At 52.9% G+C, this 24913-nt stretch overlaps 1 protein-coding gene and 1 long non-coding RNA gene across 19 annotated transcripts in view; one reads left to right on the plus strand and one right to left on the minus strand.

The window, feature by feature from the left end:
• TNS1 (tensin 1) overlaps window positions 1–24913 on the plus strand; it is a 204574-nt gene that overhangs the window by 140411 nt on the left and 39250 nt on the right. For 11 of the 18 annotated variants that reach the window (XM_032278268.1, XM_032278266.1, XM_032278265.1 and 8 more), the window contains 2 exons: window positions 15682–17256; window positions 23479–23565. In XM_032278268.1, the coding sequence (XP_032134159.1) occupies window positions 15682–17256; window positions 23479–23565 (1662 nt within the window). The remainder of the gene's footprint in view (window positions 1–15681; window positions 17257–23478; window positions 23566–24913) is intronic. The other 7 variants (XM_032278270.1, XM_032278272.1, XM_032278273.1 and 4 more) reach the window with 1 other exon arrangement.
• On the minus strand, window positions 291–14672 carry LOC116551808. The gene is made up of 3 exons (XR_004269071.1): window positions 14588–14672; window positions 8763–8768; window positions 291–301 (listed from the first exon to the last, which is right to left on the minus strand). It is a non-coding gene; the product is annotated as an uncharacterized LOC116551808 (long non-coding RNA).

The following is a 24913-nucleotide window of genomic DNA, read 5'->3' on the forward strand; positions in this document are numbered from 1 at the left end:
TTGCTTCCTCCATCTCCTTTCTTGTTTCTCCTTCCCTTCTGGGAAGCAGAAAGAGCATGAGTGTCAGAGTCAGACGGGCAATGTAATCCTGAGCAAGCCGCAAGGTCCGAGCCTTAGTTTCTTTATCAGGAAGATGGGCATAACAATGCCCACCTCAAAAGGCAGTCATGGAACCAAACAAGGGGACCTCCTTTAAAGTGCAGGCACATAGTCAATAATGTGCCTGCCTCATTCCATTCTATCATCTCCTTCACCCTTACTCCCAAATCCCCTTATCCACTCTCCGAATTCTCCCTCCATCCTCTGCAAGTGAGGACTGCCACTGACATGGTGTCCATGTCCTGGGAGCAGTAAGGGTGGGGAGAAGCAGGAGGGCAGTGAGTGGATATATTCCGACCCTCATCCAACATGGACATCTGCCTGGATGTTGGCAATTCCCTTCCTGAGTAATCCTCTGGCACTGGGGCTCTTGTCCTGTTCTCTGGGCCTGGCTCTGCCCATTGCCTTCCTGGGATGGGGAGTGTGAAGACCCTGGAAGGCTAAGGCACTGCCAGGGATGCCTGAAGCTTGCCCTGCTCCTGTGGCCCTGCCTTCCCTGTCCACTGGGCTGGGAGGCAGGGAAGAGGTCCTGGGGAGGTCTAAGGACATGTTTTCATCACATATGCAGCCGCTGTGCCCACCCCAGGCAGCAGGCTCTTCCACCCTCTATCCCCAGGTGTTTGAGACCTTGACACCATGCCTATCTTGGGGGACACCTTCCTTCCCCCACCCTGACTACTCCCTCCAGCCACCCCTTTTTCTTCCTTGATGGCTGTCCACCATAGGACCAGAAGTTTTAGGGTTTGAAGCTTATCTCCTCCTGATCGTTTTACCACTTTGGAAACTGAGTCCCATGAGAAGGAAATCACATGCCCAAGGTTAAGCAGTGAAGTCATGGCCCAGCCGGGGTTGAAACCCGACTCCTGAGTCTCAGTTCAGAGATCGGTCTCTTCTACCCTAAGCTCCTTCACCCTTCAGTGTAGCTCAGGGCTTCTCACCTGCGGCACTACTGGCATTTGGGACCAGATAATTGCTTGTTGTGGGGTCTGTCCTGTGTATTGTAGGATGTTTAGCAGCATCTTTGGCTTCTACCCATTAGACACCAGGAGTATTTCTTCTAAGTGCAATAACCCCAAATATCTGCAGTTATTGTTACATGTTCCTTGGGGGGCCCTGTCTACCTCGGAGGTGCTTCTCTTTCCTCTAACCTCTCATCTTTGTGAGCTCATCTGTCCCTTCACTGGGGACACTCTGTTCTGTTCCCTCCTTCTGTTCTGGGATAGGGCTGCTTGGAATGAACACTCAGCCATTCTGTTCCTTAAGAGAAAGAACAAAGAGCCAGGGCAGGAATGTTGCTTTATACCTACCAAAGAAAGAGCTTGACAGGAAGGGGCTAAGCCTCAGGAGGCGGTGGCCATGGAGGCTGGAGCACCTTCCTCCCTGGAGAGACCTCTTAGTGTGAATGAGGGGCCCTGGCCACCTGGCTCCAGCCATAGGTCTGCTGGCTAGAAGGATGATTTAGAGGGATTTAGGGTATTTGCTTGACCTACAGTTGGGGAGTATGTCTTCATTGTAAAATTGCCCACCAATGTCCCACTTTCCTTGCATATCTAAACCTGCAGACACTGGTGGCTCTTCTATAATGAGAGTTCATAGTCTCCGAGCACTCATCTCATGGCGTCTGACTGAGATTTGGCAGTGGGGAGGACTCCCTCGGAGAGTCAGGGGCCCTGGTGGCGTTCTCACTCCAGCACTGACCATCTGTGACTGTGGGAAACTCTTTTCCCCTCCATGAGTTGGGCAGATGAAATCGGGTGGGTAGGTTAGGCCAGATAAACTTCACTACATCCTCTGGCTTGACCATACTGGGATTCTAGCAAATGTCCTGGGCTGGCTGCCCACGGTATGGCGTCAAGTGACAAATCTGGGGTCTCGAAGAATCCTTGGTACCTGAGAAGTCTCCAGAAGGTATCTAGGCCCACCCCCCTGCCTCTAAAACTTGTGTTTCATGAAACTTCCCTGCTCAGGGCCATCTCAAAGGGTACAGGGAATACTCAGCTGCCTCTGAAGACATAGTAATACCATCATCTTTCAAGCGTAGTTTAACCCATCCCCTATTGGGAAAGACTTTTCTCCTGTCATTTTCTGTAGTTTGTTTTAAGAAAAAAAAAATTGTCTTTTTTTTCCCCCAAATAGGAAACATGGTAAAATGAATTGTATCCTTTTTTGAACCAGATTTGCCATGTCCCGCCCTCTGCCCAAGCCCCCAGGAAGTTCTTTCCTATTTATGCGGGCAGCTGAGGTCATGCCCATCCTTCTCTCCATGTGGTCCTTGATGCTGAAGCCATCTCTGCAGGTGGAAGTGGCAATGCATTTCAGGCATACCGTTGACAGTGACCAGTGTTGGTATAGCCTCAGTATTTGTTAATGGAACGCTATCACATCCTTGGAGTCTGCACCATGTTGGAAGCCTCTTCTCTGTACTGGGCATTCCAGGCCATGATTTTTGAGCAGAGATAGGGTATGTCCTAAAGCTTATGCTTTGGGTGTGATACATATGGCCTGATGAGATAGGGTCACAGAGGTACTGCTCAGGGGGCAGGAGGTGCAGGGCAAGGAAGGGGAGACAGGGAAGCCTGTGCCACACTGCTGGTGGTCTGTCCTTTGGAACACCTTCTGTGTTCTGTGCACTGTGCTGAGAGCTTTTCATGTGTTCTATCAGTCTTTGCACTACTTTCTGAGACACAATGACTAATATACCCATTTTACAGATAAGAAAACTGAAGCTCAGGCAAGTAAGTGGCTCAGGGTTGTCTCAAGCTAGTCATTGGTAGTCTCTGTATTCAAACCAATGTCTGTTTGACTTCCAAGTCCATGTTCTTAACCTGGCAGATACTGAAGTGTTGAGAATGAGTAGGGCTAGGCATAATCTTAGTCTGTATTAACAAAAGCATGGCTTCCAGAACATGGGAGGTGATAGGCCTATTGTGCCTCTCGTAGGTCAGGGTGCCCACATGGGATGTTTGTGGGTCCCTTGCTTCAGAGTGATCAAGAACGACTGGAAGCAAGTGCAGAGAAGCAACCAGAAAGTCTGCTGGGCTCAGGGACTTGCAGGGAGAGGCGTTCTCTGTCAAAGGGGAGATTTTGGAGGACAGGCGTGTCTCATTCAGTATCTGAAGGGTTCTCCCGAGGGAGTGATTGGTTTGTTCTGACCCATTCCACTGGGCACCATAAGGCCAGTTAGTGGAAAAGACAGGGCTTCTGGATGTTTTTTCTTATGCTGAGCTAAAATCCACTATTACAGCCCCCTAAAGGTGAGCTGGGCTTTTGGGGGAAGACAGTGAGACTCCTGAACCTGGAAGCATTTGAATACAGCTAGGAACAGTTTTTGTCAATTCTGGCTGTCCCTTATTTGTAGTGGGGACCATTTTCAAATTCATATTCCCAGGCCCCTCCCAGACAGATTTGCCTCTGGGTGGAGTCGGGGATTAGGGTTCTTATAAAACTTCCCGGGGGCTTTCTAGTATAGCTGCTCCCCTGGATAGCAGTGGAGAACCATTGGATGGGGTTGCCACTGGAAGGAACTATTGTGTGGTAGTGTTTTCCAAAGTATGGGTTCAGGGGTCAGACTGCTAATTGTATATGAACTGATATTAGGTATATTTATTTTGATGCATATTGGAAAAAAGGTATATATTTTGCACATTGAATCTGTGACATCATGGATATTGTGCTTAGAACTAATTTAAGTTAAATGAAGCTTATTTTTACAACTTACAAAATGATAATGTAGATGGTATTCAGATGGGCAAATAATCATGAAGGCTGTATGCAAACAAAATCTCTGCTAACACTGTTGTGGGTTGGGTGGGGTGGGGACAAGTGGGTGAACTGGAGTGACTTAAACCTTTCAGAAGCCTGGGATTTGTTGGTTAGTTCTAGAAGGTTCTATGGAGGTAGGAGGATAATTGCCATAGTTTGTCCAAACTGTGGTCTTCCCCAGGTGAAGCCTGAGGCATGGAACCCATCTGCTTCCCCTCCCCTGCCCTTCCTGATTTTAATGGTCACTTTGAAGTCTGTGACGAGCTGTCTCACTTTATCTCATCAGTGAAGATAGGGCAGTGGGCTGGGCGTGGTGGCTCATGCCTATAATCCCAGCACTTTGGGAGGCTGAGGCAGGCAGATCACATGGTCAGGAGATCGAGACCATCTGGCTAACGTGGTGAAACCGCACCTCTACTAAAAATACAAAATTAGCTGGGCGTGGTGGTGCACACCTGTAATCCCAGCTACTCGGGAGGCTGAGGCAGGAGAATCGCTTGAACCCAGGAGGAGGAGATTGTAGTAAGTCGAGATGGTGTCACTGCACTCCAGTGACAGAGGGAGATTCCGTCTCAAAGAAAAAAAAAGATAGGGCTGTACAGGGCACTGGGTACCATTTTTGTTCTTCCCCTTATTTTCTTTCTTTGCCCTCAAAGAGCAACAGCCAGGGAGGGGTACTGACAGTGAGGAGGGGCTGAGGTCTCAGGTGTCTGATTTCCCATGCTCAGGGGAAACAGAGGGAGAAGTAGGTGGGCTGTACCTGGTAGGGCTCTCCCTCCCAATCCCACAGTACCAAACCTAGCTGGGAAGGTCTGAGCATGAGGATGGGGGCGACTACTGCTTAGGGCAAGCCTGTGTCCGTGGAAGCACTCTGGGGTCGCAGACTAGCTGGGGCCCTCTGCATGGAGACACCAGTCACTGAGGCTCCTACTGGTCTGGTTGCAAAGCCCAGATCACCACCTGTCCACTCTGAGAACTGGGTTGGGAAATTCAATCGATATACAAATAAGTCACAAAACATGCTAATAAGAGTGGGGATTTGCTGTCTTCCTATCAGTTAGGGACTCCTGGCACTTTTTAGAGCACACTGGGATCACGGTAGGAAGTTGAGGGCCGCTCACTTGTTTTCCGGCTGCATGGTCTGCCTCGGACCTGGGTGGTTGGGAATGACGGTGAGGCACTGCGAACTCTGAAAAATGATACTGTGCTATTCATGATTTCCACAGACGGGAACAAGCAGAATACCAATAGCCAGTCAATTGGAGCAGGTCAGGTGGCCTGGAGGATCAATATGGCAGGCCAGACACACACTGACCGTCCTAAAGTTAGGCCCCCAAAATGTCAAGCTTGCTAAGCCAGAATCCAAAGCTTTGCACTGAGAACGTCATGTTGGGGCTCCTGTCCCCTCCTGGAGCCCTGCCAGGGTGACACCCCGGTCCTTCTGTTCAGGCCCTGTGTCCACCTGGGAGGTGCAGGGGCCCTGCCTGGGTGACACCCCGGTCCTTCTGTTCAGGCCCTGTGTCCACCTCTGGGAGGTGCAGGGGCCCTGCCTGGGTGACACCCCGGTCCTTCTGTTCAGGCCCTGTGTCCACCTGGGAGGTGCAGGGGCCCTGCCTGGGTGACACCCCGGTCCTTCTGTTCAGGCCCTGTGTCCACCTGGGAGGTGCAGGGCCCTGTGGGAGGTTTTCCTTTTTCCTTTTTCAAGTCAAGGAAGTGTCCTGGCTCCCAGACTCTGCCCTGTGGAGGGGAAAGAGAGGGAGAGAGAGGGAAAAAAGATTTCCACCTTATTGTTCAGCAGCTGGAAAATTGTTGTCATCTGTTCTGCCTTCCATTTGCCGAGAATGGAAAAAAAATGTGGAAAATTTGGGGAAATAAATCTCAGTACCCTCATAGGACCTCTCTCTCCTCCCTCTCTGGCCCTTGCATCCCTGCCTCTCTGCTCAGGACCTCAGTTTCACTTTGCTCCCAGGTTCTCTCCTGCTTCTCCTCAGGGCACTGGGGCTGCCATGGGTTTGGGACTGGGGCTGGGCTGGGCTGTGCTGGGACCCTGGGACCGGGCTGGGCTCGACTGTGCTGGGTGAGAGTTGAGCAGGGGCTGGGGCTGGGCTGGGGCTGGGGCTGGGGCTGGGGCTGGGGCTGGGCTGGGGCTGGGGCTGGGGCTGGACTGGGCTGGCCACTTTTCCTGACTCCCGGCCGGTGGGAGTGGAGGGCTTGGGAAGCCACTGTGATGTCATTCAAGAACTGCATAGCTGCAGGATGATAAGTGAAGCCCTGGGGACCCAGCTGGCTGAAATTACAGACAGAGTTTTATCCCACTGGCTTCCTACAAGCCAGAGTGAGGCAGAGCAAGCTGAGCTGGGGTGAGAGCACGCAGGAGAGTGGAGGGAGGGAGGGAGGGAGTGGGGTGTGTGTGTGTGTGTGTGTGTGTGTGTGTGTGTGTGTGTACATGGGCAGGCAGGCGGCACTGGCTCCTCCCACCCCTGACAGTCGGAGGGAGCTTGAGTAGGACACAGACGGCACTTGGAGCTGCAGCCCTGTAGGAATTACTGGGAACTTGGGGCACCAGGATCAAATCAGAGTGGGCTTCCCTCTGCTTCCTCCCTCTCCCTCCAGAGGGTAAGTGTCTGCTGGGCAGTTGTTTGGCCTGTGAGTGTCCTTGTGTGGCTTTCTGCTGGACCTGGGCTTGTGAGGTGGTGCTTCCGTGCTAGGAGGGTGTGGAGGGGCAGGTTCTGTCACGACCCCACTGGGGAAGGGCTTGTGGCTGAGCGGGGCTTGGCCCCTTGTGCTGCTGTCTGATGAGGATGTGACAGGCCTCACGGTCTCCCTCCTGAACTTGCTTCTGGGACACGTAAGAGCCACGGCTTTCAGGTCAAGGGTACCTGGGTTGGTGGGGGGCCGTGTGTCTCAGTTATCCTAAGTCTTATGGAGTGATGGTTCACCTTGGGCGCAAATAGGGTGGGGAGAGGGAATGAGGTGGAAGCGTAGACGGCCCCGCTGAGGTGTTATTCGGGATGCCCCCTCCCTGCATCTGTGGCCTGAGCTTCGGGGCACCTCCAGTGCTCACCATTCCCCACCGGCCTCCTGTGGGCTCCCATTCACGGCTTTCTCCTGACTTTGGCAGGACTCTTGGAAGCCTGACTCCCCTCTGGCCAGGGATCTCTGAGTGCCCAGGCTGGCACTCTGGCCTGGCAGAGAAGGATTCAGCTCGTTTTGGGCTCTAGAGCTATTTTTATCATCCTGAGTGTACCTGTGGTGTCTGCTGCCCGTATAGGCTGAGGGTAGGGGCGGGAGTGCCAGGCTCGGGTTATAGCTGCAGGCTAGGGAGGACACAGGCCAGGCCAGAGTCAGGAGGCTGGGTCTGAGCGTTCACATTTGTCCTGTGGGTGCGGGCTGTCCGAGGCAGGGCAGATCACTCACCCTGTGGGCCCCTGGTCCCTTGGGACTAAAGTCAAGGTCGCGATCAGGTTTTCTGCTCCTACTCCCTTTTTATGGAGGGCATGGTATAAATTCAAGTAAGATGGTATCTGGGAAAATTGCCATGGGTCCTTCCTAAGGAGGGCCCGGGGACACATTTATCATCATCGCTTGGCAGAAGCAGCATATATTATGTTGTCTTGTGGTTCTGGGTCCACAGCCATAGTTGGAAAGTCTGTCTTCCAACGACCCCAGCCCCAGCCATCTTCACCTTGAAGTGGCATGAAGAACAAGAACGCTGAAGGGGGAGCCGGAGGTTCGGTTTTACACTTCCTTGCTGAGTGACCTTGGGTGGTCCTGAGCCTGCTGAGCTTCATTGTCAGCCTATAAAGTGAGGGGTGGGCAGGGGATTAACTCCTCCCCTAAGGCCCTTCAGCTCTAAAAGCCCCAGGGCTCAGCCGACCTCCCTGGCCCTGAAGATCCCATTTCTGCTGTCCCCCAGAGGGCCTGCAGCAGCGGAGGCAGCCATGGGTGGGAGGGGCTCTATTTTTGATTTCAGTCTGAAGCTTACTTTCTCCATCTTCAAGGCCACAGGCTGACATTCAGATTTGGGTTCCATGCGGGTCTCAGGCCTTGAGCCTCCCTCTCTATTTTTCTTGGACTCAGTGGAATGGGGAGGTGGCCAGGAGAAGCCCAGCTGGGCCACCCTCCCTAGGTCCAGAGGCAAGCTTGTGGGTGACACTGATGAGGTCACTTGCTTAGAGGACAAAGCCACCTGTGACAAGATTGACAGCACAGCCCTAAGAAAAATCTTGTTCTCTTCTGTTCACTTTCTGAAGGTGCAGTGGGTTCCCTCCGATGTGTGCTATTAAGTGGGAAGAAAAACAGTGTCTGTTTGTCACTCATGGACTGGTCTGTCCCTGCCCACAGGGGCCTGAGGCCCTGTGCTTGTCCATGTTTCCAATGTGCCCCTAAGTCTTCTGGCTGCACCTGGCACCTGCCCTCTTTGCTGTTTCAGAGGCTATGTCTCCTCTGTGTGGCTCTCCTTCAGAGGTTCCGGGATTTCTCTTCAACCCCTAATTCTGCAGATCTTCAGAGCCCCTGTGGAAGTCCATTCTCCTTGAGAAAGTTCCAGAGCTTGCTGCAGGCTGTGCAGAACAAAGGGCTGCCTCAATACTCGGCTGTCTGTGGGAAGGGAAGCTGACATGGGTGGAGGCCAGGACTGTCACAGACTGGAAGTCCCTGCCACCAATGCCAGGATGTTTCAAGAGGCCAGGGTCTTCCTGGAGCCAGAGGCTGGGCTTCTCCTCACTGCCCTCATGCCTTCCTCACATCACTTCCCCTGGCAGGTGAAAACCCAGTGGGGTGGTCTGAGCCACTTCTCAGGCTCTTGTAGCTGCAGTTCCTGTTCAGTGCGTCGTCCCATTTTGCCTGGCTGGAGCCTGACATTCTCCACACAATTCCTGGGTGACAGGATCTCCAGAGACAGCACCCTAACTTTTCGATGCTTATGCTGTATCTTGGGATCCACAGATGGGCTTTGGGATGTCCATCAACTGCCTTATCTCATCACATCTCCCAGGGTCCTTGGTCTAGGACAGTGACTGTCCACTGGGCTGGAGTGTAGCTGGAGAGGTCTGTGGGGGATGCCATGGGGTAGGCACTGGTTCAGGGACCTCAACTCTGCCCAGCCTTTGCTGCTGAACATGAGGAATACCCATCGCTCATGTTTTGGCTGCACTGACTCTCTTCCCTCACCTTTGGGAGAAGCTTGGGGTCCACTTAGAACCCCTGATTTTTCACTGGGTGGTGGTGAAAGAAGAGGATCCCAGTGGCTGACAGAACTACATAAAGCTTTCTGGGCTACTCAGTGTAATGCAAAAAGCATTTATGGAACACCTAATATGGGCCAAGCACTGTTCTCTGGGGCCATTCTGTACAGACATACAAGTTACACACTGAGCTCCAAGAAGCATCAATCACACAGGCCACATGTGGATGGCACCATTCGGGAACCAGGCCCTAAGGAGAGGGAGAAAGTGAGAGAAATAAAGGCTTTTCCTCAAGGAGCTCTCAGCTCAGTGGGAAGATAGCCATGGACATGCATAGTGACCATTCTGTGGGTGACTAGTGTCACAGTGGAGATGTCTGCAAGGGATAGCAGGAGCACAGCTGAGGTTTACCTGAGTCTGGAGGACAGCAGGGAAGAAGTCAGATGAATGGAAACTTCCCAGGGAAGTTCAAACTGACCCTGAAAGCGTTTGCCTGGGAGGTTGGGAGTTTCACTGGGAAGGATGAGGAAGGGCATCTCAGGGGTGAACAGCGCGCACAGAGGTGCAGAGGGGAGAGAGCGTGTGAAGAGTAGGAACAGAACGGCAGGTGTTTGGGATATGGGGGACAGGGAAGTGAGGCTTCAGAAGGCAGGCAGAGGCTGGGTGGTAAAAGGTCTGACATTTCCAGCAGGGGGGTTGGGCTTTACCCTGTGGGTGATGAGAGCTGTTGAAATGTAAACCAGGAGATGGAAAGAGGAAAAGTAGAGAGTGCTCGGATATGCCAGGTCTAGCTCAAGAGCCTTAGCTCCTGAGTGCCATCACTCAGCAAAGCTGCACGCACACATTCAAGTCCTCACCTGACAAGCCCAGAGGCCGGGCTGTGACTGGGTAAGTGGCCGATGCAAGCTGACATGGCCATTAAGATGGGAACCATGTTTCTGAGTGCTCGTGTGTCTGGTGGCCAAGGTGGGGTGGGAGGGTGCACTTCCCTGTCTCCTCTCCAGAGCTACATCCCCTGTGGCCTCCCTGTTCCCAGCCCTTCCTCCTCCTCTTGTCCTGCCCCAGCCGTAGCCTCTCCTGCCTCCTTCCACGGCCGGGGCAGAGTGTGTGGATAAGGGAAAATGCAACCACAACTTGCTATCTGGGGAGCCTGTTGGCCAAGTTTCACTTCTCATCAAAGCTCACCCACCTCTCAGATGCACATGGCCTTGGATTCCCCACTCCTCTTTTTTTTTTTTTTTTTGAGACAGAGTCTTACTCTGTTGCCCAGGCTAGAGTGCAGTGGTGCTATCTCTGCTCACTGCAACCTCTACCTCCCAGGAACCTCTATCTCCCAGGTTCAAGCAATTCTCTGTCTCAGCCCCCTGAGTAGCTGGGATTACAGTTGCCCACCACCCCACCCCCTGCTAATTTGTTTTGCATTTTTAGTAGTGATAGAGTTTTACCATCTTGGCCAGGCTGGTCTTGAACTCCTGACCTTGTGATCCACCCACCTCAGCCTCCCAAAGTGCTGGGATTACAGGTGTGAGTCACTGCGCCTGGCCTCCCACTCCTCCTTTTAAGGAGTTCTGCCCAGTCTGCCTCCAAACTGCCTATGTCCGGGGTAGGGATTGTGCTTCTTCATTGGCATGGCACCGATTTTCCCCCACGTTGGTTGGCTGGTCGTCATGGCTCTGGGTAATGCATTTTAATGAATTGTTATTTGCTGGACGTGGACCCAAAGGACTCTTTATCATGAAGGGACCCATCCTGAAAACCTTAATAAATCATTTGCTATTGAAAACCTACCTGTTGGCAGGACAGGGAAGAGTCTGTCCTCACTGGGTCATCGCCAACGAAGGTCCTTTCTTGCCGTCAATATGGCTGGCACCTTTTATTCTTATGGTTGGGCCTTCTGTCCTAACATCTAAATAAGCAACACCTCCCTACTTCTCGTAAGGAAGAGAAGTGCGTGTTCTTGACCTCAGAGCCCAAAGTGCTGATCACCTGGGGCGGGTTTCTCTAAATGTCCTCCAGCTGTGTGTGCGCCAAGACCCCCTGGAGACCCAGGTCTCCAATTGGAAGTCTTTGGGGATAGGGTCCTGAAATCTAGATTGGTAACAGTCTTCAGGGGAGGTTCTTATAGACATTAAAATTAGGAAATGACTGCCCTGAAGCTGTGCGGCTTCAGCGTTCCCTGTTTTCCTTTGTTCTTTTTTAAGTGTGTGAGCTGGCTGCATCCTTACTTTCCCGCATCCTGGCCTCTGCTGCAGCATTAGTGCCGTCCACACCTCTGCACCCTTTGCTGGGAGGGAGCCTCAGGGAGTGCGTGCACACCCAAGTCAGCTGGGGATTTTCCTCAGAGCTTTCCAAAAGCATGACTCGCGCATCTGGATTACGGCTGTCCTAGAATTAAGGCCCCTTGGTGCAATCAAGCTCAGTGTCAAGGGTGGAGTCTGGGACTCCCTGCAGCTGCTGAGAAGACCAGGGAGATAGCCTCGGACAAAGCCAGTGGGGCCATGGAGAGATTTTGGATTTTGCAGCCACCTAGAGGAATGGGCAGGGCACAGGACCTTTCAGCCCATGAGGGCAGATGTGCTGGGCATGGGGCCTGGAGCTCTCCACCTGGGGCCGCCTGCAGCTTGTGTTTCTGCTTCAGTTTAATCCACTCCATTGCCACTCATGCCGGTACCCACAACCCTCAACCATGCAGACCCCTCCCTCTAGCCCATGCCCTATTGCTCTGGGTGTCCAGCTTCGTCTCATCGAGATGGATTCCCCCGAGCTGACCACTCCCTTGGCAGCTGCTGGGACTTTAAGGAGATAGCTCTGGAGGCCCCTCAGATTAAGAACCATAAAGCCACTACCCCCAGCCTCCTTTAAGTCCTCTCTCCTGTCCTCCTCTACCTTATTTCACCCCTGTCCTCTCTGCCCCCGTCTCTCTTTTGCCCTTCCTGCCTTGATGGATTGAAACCAACGTTGTGTTCCGGCTTCTTGTGGTCCCGGTAAAAAGCTCTAAAGTGGTCGTGGTGGATGGGGAGAAGGGAGTGACGAGAGTGTGTGTGCCGGAGCGGGGGCTGGGGACTTTTGTCTGTCTCTGATGGGAGGAGGAGGGGCATGTGTTCCACAGATCCTGCCCCTGTGCTGGGGTTTCAGCAGAACCCTCCCACTGTGGGGGCTAGACAGCCTGGGACCAGCCTGGGTATCCTTAGAACCTCCCTTGGATAGGAAGAGGAGTTCAGCTCAGCAAAGGTGCCGATGGCCTGAAGAGTTCAGTCCGGGGCCAAGAGACATTTCCATTTGTAGTTAGCAAACAGGAGTTAATTAAACAACTTACACCAGTTTGATTTTCTTACTATGCCTTAGTGGCTGGGCTGTGTTTGTTCCTGATGTTGTTGCCGCAAACAGGAAGCCCACTTGGGGATAGATTACATGACAGAATAAGTTTAATATCGACATTTTCACAATCAATGGAGAGCAGGGCTTGGCCACAGGGGCAAGGAAGGGCTGAGATATCAGGTAGTCAATTCTCCCTCCTGCCTGGGGGATGTCTTCATAGCTCTTGTGCTGAACGCTCTTCTTTTGTGAATCACGACTGAGATGCTGCAGGGGTCTGTGTGCTTTCTGATTTGAATCTATACCCAGTGGCTCTCACTATGGGACGTGTCTAAGTGGGGAAGCCACTGGACATGCCAGCCTTTGCTTTGCAGCTCCCCACTTCTCAGACCATATGAGCCTAAACTTGGGGGATGAGAAGATGCAAAGGATGGAGGGGACCACCGACCCAGGAGGGAAATTCTGGCACCTCACAGTGTAGGCAGCAGAGGGGGTGCCCTGGCCCAGGAGGGGGCCTGCAGCTTTCTAGGTACAGTGAGAAGGAAAGCCAGCTCTTCAGATTTCAGCCAGCCGGTCCAAGGGGCCCCATCCTCAAGAGAACCACCCCAGAGATCTGAGTGCAGCTGAGATCTGTGTCCAGTGCTTTGCCCCTCTAGAAACAGCCAGCTGAGGTTTCTTCTTTTTTGTTAAGTAAGGAGCTCAGTTCTTTGGAGGGAGCAGGCATGAAGGTCAGCCTCCCTCATCCTTTAGTGAGAGGACCCCTTTACAATGATAACGGGGGATTGGAAGAGGCAGCTGTGCCTGGTCCTGATCTCAGCAGCCTTTAGGGCCAGGTTGGTGGAGATTCAGAATGTATTTTAGCCAAAACCCCCTTTCGGTTCAGACCAGCTCCCACCCCTGGGCCCTGGGCCACTGCAATACTCTGGCCTTGTGTTGTTTGGGGCTGGTGTTGGCTGAGGTCCTGAAGCCTTGGGGAAAGCTGAGGGCAGAGAGGTAGATCTGGAGAGGTACGTGAGGAGGGCATCCAGCTCCCAGGGTGTGTGTGTGTGTGTGTGTGTGTGTGTGGTGTATGGGGATGCAAGTGCCTGATGGGGCATCTCTGTGCTAGCTCTTGGTGCTGTAACATGGCTGGCCTGTGTGGCCTGTGGTTTCTGTGTGTGTGTATGTTGCTCTGGATGTTCTCGTTTTGTGGTTGTCTGATCACTTGTTTTTGGCCTTAGGCTTCTGTCAAAGTGTTTATTTTTAGAGGCTGCCACTTCTGGCCTAAGGGCTGATCCTTGGGCATGGTAGGAACATTTGCATTTTCTGAAATATTTGTGGCTTAAAGTATTTATTTGGGGTTATTCTTGCCTGTTATGTGTTTATTCTACTTTGTGTGTATGGTGTGTGTGTGTGCGTGTGTGTGTTTGTGATAGGAGAGAGGTGTAGCATAATAAAAATTGCATAGTCTTTGAAGGAAATTAGTTCTGATTTTAAATCTTGGCTTTATCCTTTGTCAGGTAGCATTGTCTGCAATGGTTTCCCCTCTCAGAGACTCAGTTTATCTCTGGCTGTGATTGGTGTAATTCTCTCTGTCTGGGAGGTGATGGCCACAGAGGATGCAAGTGTAGAGTGCCCAGTGAAGTGCTGGTGTCCGGGCTGCGTTCACTGCATGGTGGCTGGTGTTGTTGATGTCTGTGTGTACATGGCCACGCCAGTGCTTTCCGACTGTGGTTCTTAGCATTGCGCGGTATCCAGTGCGTGCGCACGCCTGGGTGTTTCTGATTTGGGTGATCTCTGATTGTCTTTGTGTCTGGGTCGCTGTGTGACTGCTGGTGTCTGTCTGGAGCTGGTTCAGTCTTTGGGAGGGGGCTTTTTCCTTGCTAACGGAGAGCCAGGATAAGAGTAAGGGGAGGGGAAGTGCTTGTGTGTGTGTGTGTGTGTGTGTGTGCGTGTGCGTGTGTGTGTGCGTCTGTCGGGGCTGGCGGCTAGGCTGCTGACCGTACAGGGTGTGAAATCACTGAGTTCCTCTGGGCGGGGAAGTTCTTCATTCCTGAGTCAGCCCTTTGGCCCCGAGCCACCCAGCGCTCACTTTTTCCTTCCAGAGAAAGTGTTGCTTGGGGGGTCCTCAGAGCTGTCTGCAGACAGGAGGACCCTCTCCCCACTGAAGACATCTCGTTTTTGTGTTCACGATCCCTAAGATGCTTCCCCTCCTACCCTAGTCCCCGAACTCCCTGCAAAGGCACCTATATGTCCCCATCCTCCAGCACAGGAAAAGCGTGTCCCCTCTGGCACTGGGGCTGTTGGCTCGGCTGAGCCCCACCTTGGCCCATACTTCAGGGGCCCCTGGGCTGGCTCAGAGCAGTGGGATCAGGACACTCATCTTTGCACACCTGCTGCAATCCTTCCCTGGGCCCGCGACCCTTTCCTGGAGTCTTGGGTGGTATGGGCTGAGCTTGCTGGTGGAGGGTAAGGGGTCCATAAGGGGTGAGCAGTCCTGGGGAAGAGCTGGCAGGAGGCTTTGAGAATGTGGCAGTGAGCAGCATGAATGACATTGTATCTCTGAATGGTTCTAGGGCATTCTTTGCATTGAGCTGGAGACAAACCTAGCTGAGGGTGGCAAGCTTGTCTTAGAGAGTCCCAGCTCTGTCTTCAGCCTCCCTGCCACTACCACCTTGGGCGTGGTGGGTCCTTTGCTGTACCCTGCTGCCCTCCTGGGCTCTCCCCCTGCTTCCCTGGGCAAAGACTATCCTCAGGAATGACTTGCTGTCCATGCTGATACCTCTATGGGCGTTCAAGGCAACGGCTACTCTCCTGGCATTCTGCCTCTCACTCAGGGTGGGAACGCCAGAAATTGAAGCAGGGGTGAGACTTTCTGAGATGGGGTGGTGGAGGGGACTGAGGATGCTTTGGAAATGGTCATTCAGGAATTAATGATACTCATAATGGTGATGGTTAGGGTTCCCAGCTGTTGACCTCCCACCACGTGCCAGGAGCTGGTCTCAGCATATCATGTGTCAACTCATTTAAACTCGAAGCACTGTGTGTTTAATGAATGTTGGCAATTTCAGATGCTTCAACCAGATTCTATGATTATCCCCATTTTATGGACCAGAAAACTGGCTCAGAAGCTGGTGAAATGTCAGAGCTAGGCTTGGGACTGGAGGAATTTGCCCTGAGCACTCCCTGCTCACGTGTTGGGCTCCATTGCCTGGCCCTGTGTTGGCGAGGATGCAGGGAATGGGAACTCTTAGCCCCTTTCTCTGGGAGAGTGAACAATACCCCTGCCTCCCACTGATGTCTGCTGTCTTTTGTCTCCCCTCCGGCTCTGTCCTTGCAGAGGTGGTGGGACACACACAGGGGCCACTGGATGGGAGCCTGTATGCAAAGGTAAAGAAGAAGGACTCCCTGCACGGCAGCACCGGGGCTGTTAATGCCACACGTCCTACACTGTCGGCCACCCCCAACCACGTGGAGCACACGCTTTCTGTGAGCAGTGACTCGGGCAACTCTACAGCCTCCACCAAGACAGACAAGACTGATGAGCCTGTCCCCGGGGCCTGCAGTGCTCCTGCTGCCCTGAGTCCCCAGGAGAAGCGGGAGCTGGACCGCCTGCTGAGCGGCTTTGGCTTAGAGCGAGAGAAGCAAGGCACCATGTACCACGCCCAGCACCTCAGGTCCCGCCCAGCGGCAGGCCTGGCTGTGCCCTCCTCTGGACGCCATGTTGTCCCAGCCCAGGTTCATGTCAACGGTGGGGCGTTAGCATCTGAGCGGGAGACAGACATCCTGGATGATGAGTTGCCAAACCAGGATGGGCACAGTGCGGGCAGCATGGGCACGCTGTCTTCCCTGGACGGGGTCACCAACACCAGTGAGGGGGGCTACCCAGAGGCCCTGTCCCCACTGACCAATGGTCTGGACAAGCCCTATCCCATGGAGCCTATGGTCAATGGAGGAGGCTACCCCTACGAGTCCTCCAGCCAGGCGGGGACTGCCCATGCTGGCCACACGGCCCCCATGCGGCCCTCCTACTCTGCCCAGGAGGGTTTAGCTGGCTACCAGCGGGAGGGGCCCCACCCAGCCTGGCCACAGCCAGTGACCACCTCCCACTATGGCCATGACCCCAGCGGTATGTTCCGCTCTCAATCCTTTTCGGAAGCTGAACCCCAGCTGCCCCCAGCTCCAGCCCGAGGAGGAAGCAGCCGGGAGGCTGTGCAGAGGGGGCTGAATTCATGGCAGCAGCAGCAGCAGCAGCAGCAGCCTCGCCCACCTCCACGCCAGCAGGAAAGACCCCACTTGGAGAGTCTTGTAACCAGCAGGCCCAGCCCTCAGCCATTGGCAGAGACCCCCATCCCCAGTCTCCCTGAGTTCCCACGGGCAGCCTCCCAGCAGGAGATTGAACAGTCCATCGAAGCACTCAATATGCTGATGCTGGACCTGCAGCCAGCCTCGGCTGCTGCCCCGCTACATAAGTCCCAGAGTGTCCCTGGGGCCTGGCCAGGGGCTTCTCCACTCTCCTCCCAGCCCCTCTCCGGATCCTCCCGTCAGTCCCATCCACTGACTCAGTCCAGATCGGGCTACATCCCCAGTGGGCATTCCTTTGGAACCCCCGAGCTGGCCCCACGGGCCTCCCTGGAGTCTGTCCCTCCTGGCAGGTCTTACTCACCTTATGATTATCAGCCATGTTCGGCTGGGCCTAACCAGGATTTCCGTTCAAAGAGCCCAGCCTCTTCCTCCTTGCCTGCCTTCCTTCCAACCAGCCACAGCCCTCCAGGGCCTCAGCAACCCCCAGCCTCTCTCCCTGGCCTCTCTGCTCAGCCTCTGCTCTCACCAAAAGAAGTGACTTCAGACCCCTCTCGGACTCCAGAGGAGGAGCCATTGAATTTGGAAGGGCTGGTGGCCCATAGGGTAGCAGGTAAGAGATATTCCATCTTGACTCCTACCCCTTCCTTATTTGGTCTTGCTGGGGGGAGGTGCAGGCCCAGCCATGACCTCTAAACAGGCGTTGCTTTCACTGGCGGGAAGAGGCTCTCTGGAGCCTACATGCTTGTCAAGTTTTCCCTTCCTGCGTTCATTGTCTGTTAGGCACCAAGCCAGACACCAAATTTCAAAGTTCAATGTCGAGCAATTCCTGCTCTCAAGGAGTTTATAATCTAGTAATTGGTCAGGTACACAGACAGATGACTTCGTTAGAGAGTAATGTGTGCTGTGACAGAGACAGGATCAAGATCCCAGAGCCTGAGAAAGCAAAGCTTACCACCTAGGGCAGTCAGGGAAAGCTTCTAGGTGGTGGTGACTTTGGGGCTGGAGTACCGACTTTCTAGACAGATAGGAGACTCTGCAATTGCTTGTCATGCTGTCTGTCCTCAGACTTCAGTTCCTTGGGGGACACATTGAGAAGGCTGGTGGGAAACCTTAGATCCCCCCCTCTCAGAGACCATGAAAGAGCCTAAGAAGGTATCCTCAAGCTCTTGGGCTCTGTCTGCTGAGGCCTCTTGGGATATTGTCTTTGCAGGGTGGCCAAGGTCCCCCTTCTGAGTCAGTTTTCCTGTTAGTCCTTGCTGAGGACCAGCCCTGTGTGGGAAGCAGGCACTGAGAGACAAACCTCCTTTCCCTATCAGAGAGTGGGCTTCTCTTTTGGGAGAGCAGAAAGTGGGACACTCAGAAGAGCTTTTGGGGAGACAAAGGCAAGAAATGGCAGCGTGTCCAGGGCCGAGTTGGGAGGGGCAGCTGTGAGCCTCCCTTCCTGCTGGTCTGAGCTTGCGCTGATTCCACAGGGGTGGCTGAACTGGGCAGGAAAGCTGGTTGGGTGACTTTATTCTGGAGGTGAAGCGCAGGCAGGGGTGGACCAGAGACTGTGGGTTTGGGTGGGCCTTGTGCCAGCACCTCAGCTGACAGAGTGGTAGGAACTCAGCAAGGAGGCGAGGAGCCTGGGCAGCTGTCTCTGTCCTCCACCCCTTTTCCTAAATTTAGGGGAAGCTGAGTCACCATGCCAGCTGCAGGGAGAGAAGGAGACACCCTCCCTGGAGATGAACTATGGGTTTGGGGAAGCAGTTTAGGGCAGGCCAGCTGGCTCGGGACCTGGGTGTGGGGTCACAGGCACCCTGCTCCTATGCTTCAGAGCAGAGCAGAGTCCCCAGCCCCACTATTGGTATAATAGCTTGAAATTGGCCAGTGCAGGAGTTGGCAATCAGCCTCATCTCCCATAGAGAACTGGTCTAGCAGTAACCATTGCTTTTACCTGAGCATCAGAACACAGGATGGGCAGCTCTTAATCCTAGGGATGAAATGCCCCAAGGGTGGCCCAGATGGGCTTTGACTTCTGCCTTCTCCATATCTCGGCCCCTGAGATAAAGATACCCCCCCGCCCCCCCTCCCCACACCCACTGGCTTTGTCAAAAGAGACCCTTTTCCTCTTGATTTTATCAAGGGGAGAGGGATGGGGCTCCCTAAATTCCCTGGGAATTTAATTCCCTTCCCAGTATTTTGCAAGGTTGGAGTGGTGTCCTAAAGATTAGTGATACGCTAGTTTAACAAGGGGCAGGATACAGGAGCCTTCTCTCCGGGGGGTCGGAATACATTTCTTCTCTACAAGAACCCTTCCATGTAGCTCTCCTAGAGCTTGCTCAAGACGAGGCCATAACCCTAATGGCTCTGGCAGGATGCCCGTCTTGTAGTGGACTTCACTTTAGCCCTTTCTCTCCTACCAGTTTTTGAGGGCTCGACTGTCCGCTTCTATATTCTGTAGCCTCTCAGGCTTGGCTGCCATGAAATCACAGGGAGGGAAGGATACTGTTGTCACAATGTTCCCATTCCCTAACCCTGTCACCATCTTCTCCATCAATTGCGAGGGACTCAGGAGAAGGGCTGAAATGTATATGGGGGACAGTTATGTTTGCTTCCCAGGGCTATGAAGTTGCCTCTTTGGAACTTATTTATGCATTTATGTCGGCAGGTCCTGCATGCATGACTTCCTTAGTAGCCCTTTAGGGTATCTGCGATGCTGTGCAGATAAAGGCAGGCAGACAAGATCAATGTGTAGAACAGTCTGGGAGCCAGAGAAGATGACTTCCAGCACTGCTTCTTTTTGTTCTTTCTACATCTCTGCTGTAAGAAGCTGGAACATAGGCTTTGACATGAGCAACCTAGGAAACTCAGATCTGTGGGAGAACCTCTTCATGGCCATGAACTTGATCTGATTTCTCCTGGCTTTTCTCCCTTAGCTCTGCCTTTTTCCCCTTGGCTGTCGTCCATACCTCAGTCCCCTGTCCCTGGTTCATTCCACCTTGATCCAATCACCCCTTGTATCTTATTTCAGCTGAAGTTTTAAAGAATGTAGGGGCAGTTTTCTAATTTGATAAAGGGTAGGGACCAGAAACCTATAGCATACATCACACTTTCCTGTGAAGCATTGGAAGCATCCCTATTACAGCCAGGGACAAAATAAGGATGTCTGTTATCACCACTAGCATCTATCATTGTATTGGATGTCCTAGCCAGTACACTAGGACAAGAAAAATAAGAGTCAGAGTTGGAGAGTCCAACTGAGTAATCTTATGTCCTTAATTCTGTGACTAGACTGATCTCAGATGTCTCTAGAGGTGGAGATTTCAATGCATGTTGGAAATCAGATATGGATCTTATCCTTAAGGAGTCTAAGTTTTAGTAGGGGGATAAAAACTGGAACTTTAAAATAGTCTGTTGTAATAAGAGAGGTAAGGAGCAAGCTTTGCAGGATGGAGGTAAAGAGATCACTATCTGATGGAGATTGGGGAGGTGGTGTTAAGTGTGGCTTTAAACTGAGCTTTGGAAGATGGATAAGATTTTGAAAGTGAATGGGATCACTGGGTAGACAGGGTTCACAGCGAAGACAGGAGAGCACCGAGAATATTTGGAGAACAGCAAGTAGATTGAGAGCATATGGTCTGTGTGAGGGAGAGTCGGGATAGGTAGCCTGGGTTTGTCTCTGGATGGTCTTATATACCAGACCAAGGAGCTTGCATCTTACCTGGCAGCAATGTAAGAGGCCATTCCTATGGTTTCATCGGGGGAACATGCCATGACCAGAGCTGAGCTTCAGGATGATGTGTTTAGTGGGTCTGGCAAGAAGGACATTCCATGGGAGACTTTGAGCCTGGAGATGCTGGGAGCTTATTAGATAGCCTAAGTGATGCGGGGCTGGATTAGGGTGCTGACCATAGGAATGCCAATGAAGGGAGGATGGCCTGGATACTGTGGGAGTAGAACCAATGCACTTATGTGTTGATTGGCTGGAGAGGGCGAGGGAGCGGGAACATCAAAGATAATTCTGAGGCTCTGTGAATAGAAATAGAATGACGGTTCTATTAACAAGCGGGAAGGCAGGAGGAGCACATTGGGTGGAAGATGAAGCCTTGGTGTTAGACATGTTGAGTTTGAGGGGGCAGTGGAGCAGCCTCCAGGGAGAGACTTATGGAAGGCAGTTGAACATTGGAATTGAGCTTGAAAGAATGGGAAGAGCTACAGGTTTTGGAATCATTCTCACAAAGGTGATGGTATGTTTCTCACAAAGCTTTGGGTGTGTTTGAGATCTCAATGCCAGGGCTTGTAGAGAAAAGAACTTAGGACGGAATAACCTCAAAGGGAGGTTGAGGCTGCAGAGGGACTGAGAGTGTGTGCTTGGGTGGTGGCAGGAGACAGGACAGCGTGTCATCATAGAAGTCAAGATAGTAAAGGATTTCAAGGAGGAAGGGCAGGAGGTTAGCAATGTCAGCCTGGAGAGATCATGAGGAGGACTGAGAAAGATCCACTGGGCTTGCCAACTGGTGGCCCTGTGTAAAACATCAAAGGCATCAGAGGCATAATTTCCTTGCGCGGTGGTGATAGAAACCAGACTGCGAGGGATTGAGGATGAGTGGAGGAGGAGTGAAGACGGCAAGCCAACTATTCTTTTGAGTGGTTTTGTGATCAGAAGGGAGAGAGCGGTAGCTAGGGAGGATAGTGAGAGATTGGGAACTTTTTGTAAATATAGGAGTCATGAGAATGTTTATATGTAGAAGAAAAGGGGAGTAGGTTGGGCATGGGGGGAGGAAGGAGGGGAATAAGAAGAGAAAGAAAGAAGTTGATAGAATAAGGCCTCTAAGGAGGTAAGAGGGGAGAGGCCTGGGAGCCCACGTAGGTAAATTAGGCTCAACCAGGAGGTGAGATACCTCTTCATGGAATTAGAATAAAGGGTGGATAAAGATAGAGGGAAATACTGATGTCAAGCTTTGGGAACTTGTTTTTTTCTTTTTTACATTTTGTTCTGAAAATAGGAGATGAGTTCAAGGCTCGTTTAATCATTCATTCAACATGAGCTTCCAATGGGTGCTACTTGCCAGTCTAGGCTTTGTCAAAATGGTGGCAAACAAGACAAGGAAAAATCCTTGCCCTCACGGCTGATATGGACAGTGAACAAGTAAGCAAATACACATAGGATATGTCAGATGGGCGACACGTGCCACCGAGATAAAGCAGTGGAGGTAGGGGGTGGCTGGCTGTACTTTACATAGGATGGTCAGGGCTGGGCAGTGAGAGATGAGCCCCATGGAGCCGCAAGTGCAGAGGCCCAAGGCAGGAATGTGCCTGGTGTGGCTGGAGCAGAGTGAGCAAGGGAGGCATGGCAAGACACAAGTTCAGAGAGGAAATGGGAATGGGGACAGCTTGCAGAGGGTCCTGGAGGTGATTGCAAGAATGGTGGCTTTTACTCTGTGTGGTGTGAGAAGCCTTAGCAAGGATTTGGGCCCAAGAGTGACATTATCTGTCTTGTTCTGAATTGGCCAGTGTGGGCAGGATGGAAGGAGGGAGACCAGTGAGGAGGCTGCTGCTACTCATCTGGGCAGTGGTCACAGGTAGGGGAGATGTGCTCAGATGGCAGACATATTTTGGAGGTAGAGCCAGCAAGATTAGTGATAGATTAGACATGGGACGAGAGAGAAAGAGAAAAGTCAGAGACAACGCTTAGGTTTGGGGCCTGAGCAACTAAAGACTGGAGCTGATCTTTATTGAGATGGGTAACAATTTAGGAAGAGCAGGCTTCGGGGGAACACTAGAAGCATGATTTTTGGACACATTAAGTTTGAGATGATCATGAAACATCTGCAGTGGTTGGATAAATGAGTCGGGAGTTTAAGGAGAAGAGGCTGGAGCTTAGAGATGTGGGAATTGTCACTGTGTACATGCCATGTAAAGCATAGCACTGGGCGATGTCACTGAGGGGTTGAGGACAGGTAAGGAGAGGTCCCAAGGATGGAGTCCTGGAGCCCTGGAGACTCCCACATTTTGAGGCTGCAGACAGGAGAGGGAACTAGCATAGGACCTGGCATGGAGCAGCTTGTGGAGGAGAGGAAAGGTAACATAGCTGGAGCTCAGGGGGGCAGGGCAGGGCAGTGTTGGCCACTCGTATGGCCCCTGTGGTGTGAAGGTGGGTGAGAAGTCAACAAGGGGCAAGGGAAGGGTAACACAGCAGGTCCTTCTAGTGCATCTGAGAAGGTTTGTCTTAAGGAGTTTTCTGGGGATGACCAGAAGCTAGGGACAGAGCAGAAAAGCACAAGGGGCTCCCTAGGAAAGAGGATTACTCAGATGGCTGTGGTAAAAAGCCCTGGTGTGAGAGAGGGTGACCCTTGGGCTCAGGCTGGGTGCGTCACCTGGGTCCAGGGAGAGGCAGGTGCCAGGAAAAGAGGGGAGGTCCAGGGACAGGCCTGCTGCCTGTGGGAGTGGGTAAGGTACGCGTGAAGTCTCCCGGTCCCACGCTGGCACCTCTGCTTCGACCCTGGGGTTGGGAGAGACGAATACACTGTGCTGCTGGCCAGCAGGAGGTCTACCTGCCTTTTGGAGAAGCAGGACCTTGGATTCCCCCGCCCTGCTTTTCCTGTCTGACACCTTCCCCACCTCCCTCCAGTGTGTGCCCAGATCCCAGAGTCAGAATGCCAACTAATCTTGATTTTCTCTTTGTTTTTGTTTTGTTTTGTCTTGTTTAATGCCTCGTCCCCTGCATTCTCTGTGTTTCCCGTGTCCATCTGTTCCCTGTGCTGTTGGTGGGGTGCCTTCTTGCCCCATGTCCTCCATTCCTGCCTGCATCCCACTCTCTGCTGGCTCCTCTGGGGTGGGGGATGGGCAGCATACAATGCCAGGCTGCAGGGCATCAGGCACAGTGGCAGCTTCCCGCGCCCTCCTCTCCATCAGCTCCGAGCTTCCTCCCTCTCTGGTGGGTGGCTCTCCTTCCCCCTTCTTCCTTTCCAGCTCTTTGGCCCACTTTTGAGCCACAATTTCTCTCTTTTTCGCTCCTTCTTCATTGCTATTCCTTCCAAACCTTTGCCCACCTTCTTCCTTCTCTCCTGTCTTTTCCTCTCCCTCCTCTGTTGTTCTCTGGTTTCCATCTGCTTCTCCTTCTCCTCCCCTATTTCTCACTGTCCTCTCTTCTGTCTCCGCACTTGCTTCTCTGTTCCTCCTGTCTCCAGCCCTCTCTTCCTCCTCTCTGCATGAACCAGAGCTCACTTCTGCATGAACATGGGTCTCACACTAGCCTTGGCCTTGCCTGCTGGGAACAATGTCTGGAGTGACTAGACTAACATTCAGGGTCCCCTGTGGAGATGCAGACCGTGGCAATGAGGGTGCTCAGTGAGGGCTCCAGACAGTCCAGCACTCTGGCCACCCTGGCCAGACCGCCTGGGCTGCAGGGCTATGTCTCAGCAGGAGCCAGGCTGAGCTTTGCACGGGGCTACCAGACACAACACAGAGTGGTGCCCCAGCCCTTGCTGCTCTGTCCACTCTTGAGCATGGCACACCCTGGGGACAGCAAACCCCCTCGGGTCCCCACCCCTAATCTCTGATCCCATGACCAAGAGTCAGAAGCTCTGGGTTGGGGTCCTGGCCCTGCCTGTGAACACCTCTGTGACCCTGGGCAAGTCTGTTTACTATTTAGAGCTGTTTCCCAATGTGAAAAGTGGACAGATGACAGTCCTGTCCTGTTGTGTATTTTGCACGGTGGCTTGACATGCCCTGGATGGATTACACCATCCACTAACATCTACCCCTGGCCTCTGGGACATGTAGGCCCTTAGGCATTGCACCCTGGCTAGGGAATCACTTCATCCTTTCCCTGCACCTCCGATCCTGGTGGCTAAGTCAGGGAAGATGCTGTGCTCAGGCTTGTCCCAAACCATGGCCCTGAGCAGCTCTGGGAAAGGCCTAGGGGTGATGGGAACTGTTGATTCCCAATGGCAGTATCTGGTGCCTCCACGGCCCCTCCTTCTCCTCGTCCAGGGATAATCAGGAGATGGTTCTAGCTGACTGCTCCTTTCAACTACCCCTCCCTCCTCTCTTCTCTCTCTGCCCAGTGGTGGAGAGTACAGTGGTCAGCTGGGCCTGGGGAGGGGCAGGCTCTGGGATGGTGGGCCTGCCCTGAGGAGAGCTGGCATGGCTTGCTCTAGGGCTGCTAGTGTGATCGCCGTGTGGCTTTCTGGTGCCCTGGCCCAGCAGGTGGCCTCCTGGATCCCCTCACTTCCGGAGCCCCAGGCGTGCCGTCGGACACCCACCCCTGCCACCTGGAGCTG

This window comes from Sapajus apella, unplaced genomic scaffold (genome assembly GCF_009761245.1).
Source record: "Sapajus apella isolate SASKATOON/1434 unplaced genomic scaffold, GSC_monkey_1.0 scaffold10, whole genome shotgun sequence".
In the NCBI taxonomy this organism is placed as follows: Eukaryota; Metazoa; Chordata; class Mammalia; order Primates; family Cebidae; genus Sapajus; species Sapajus apella.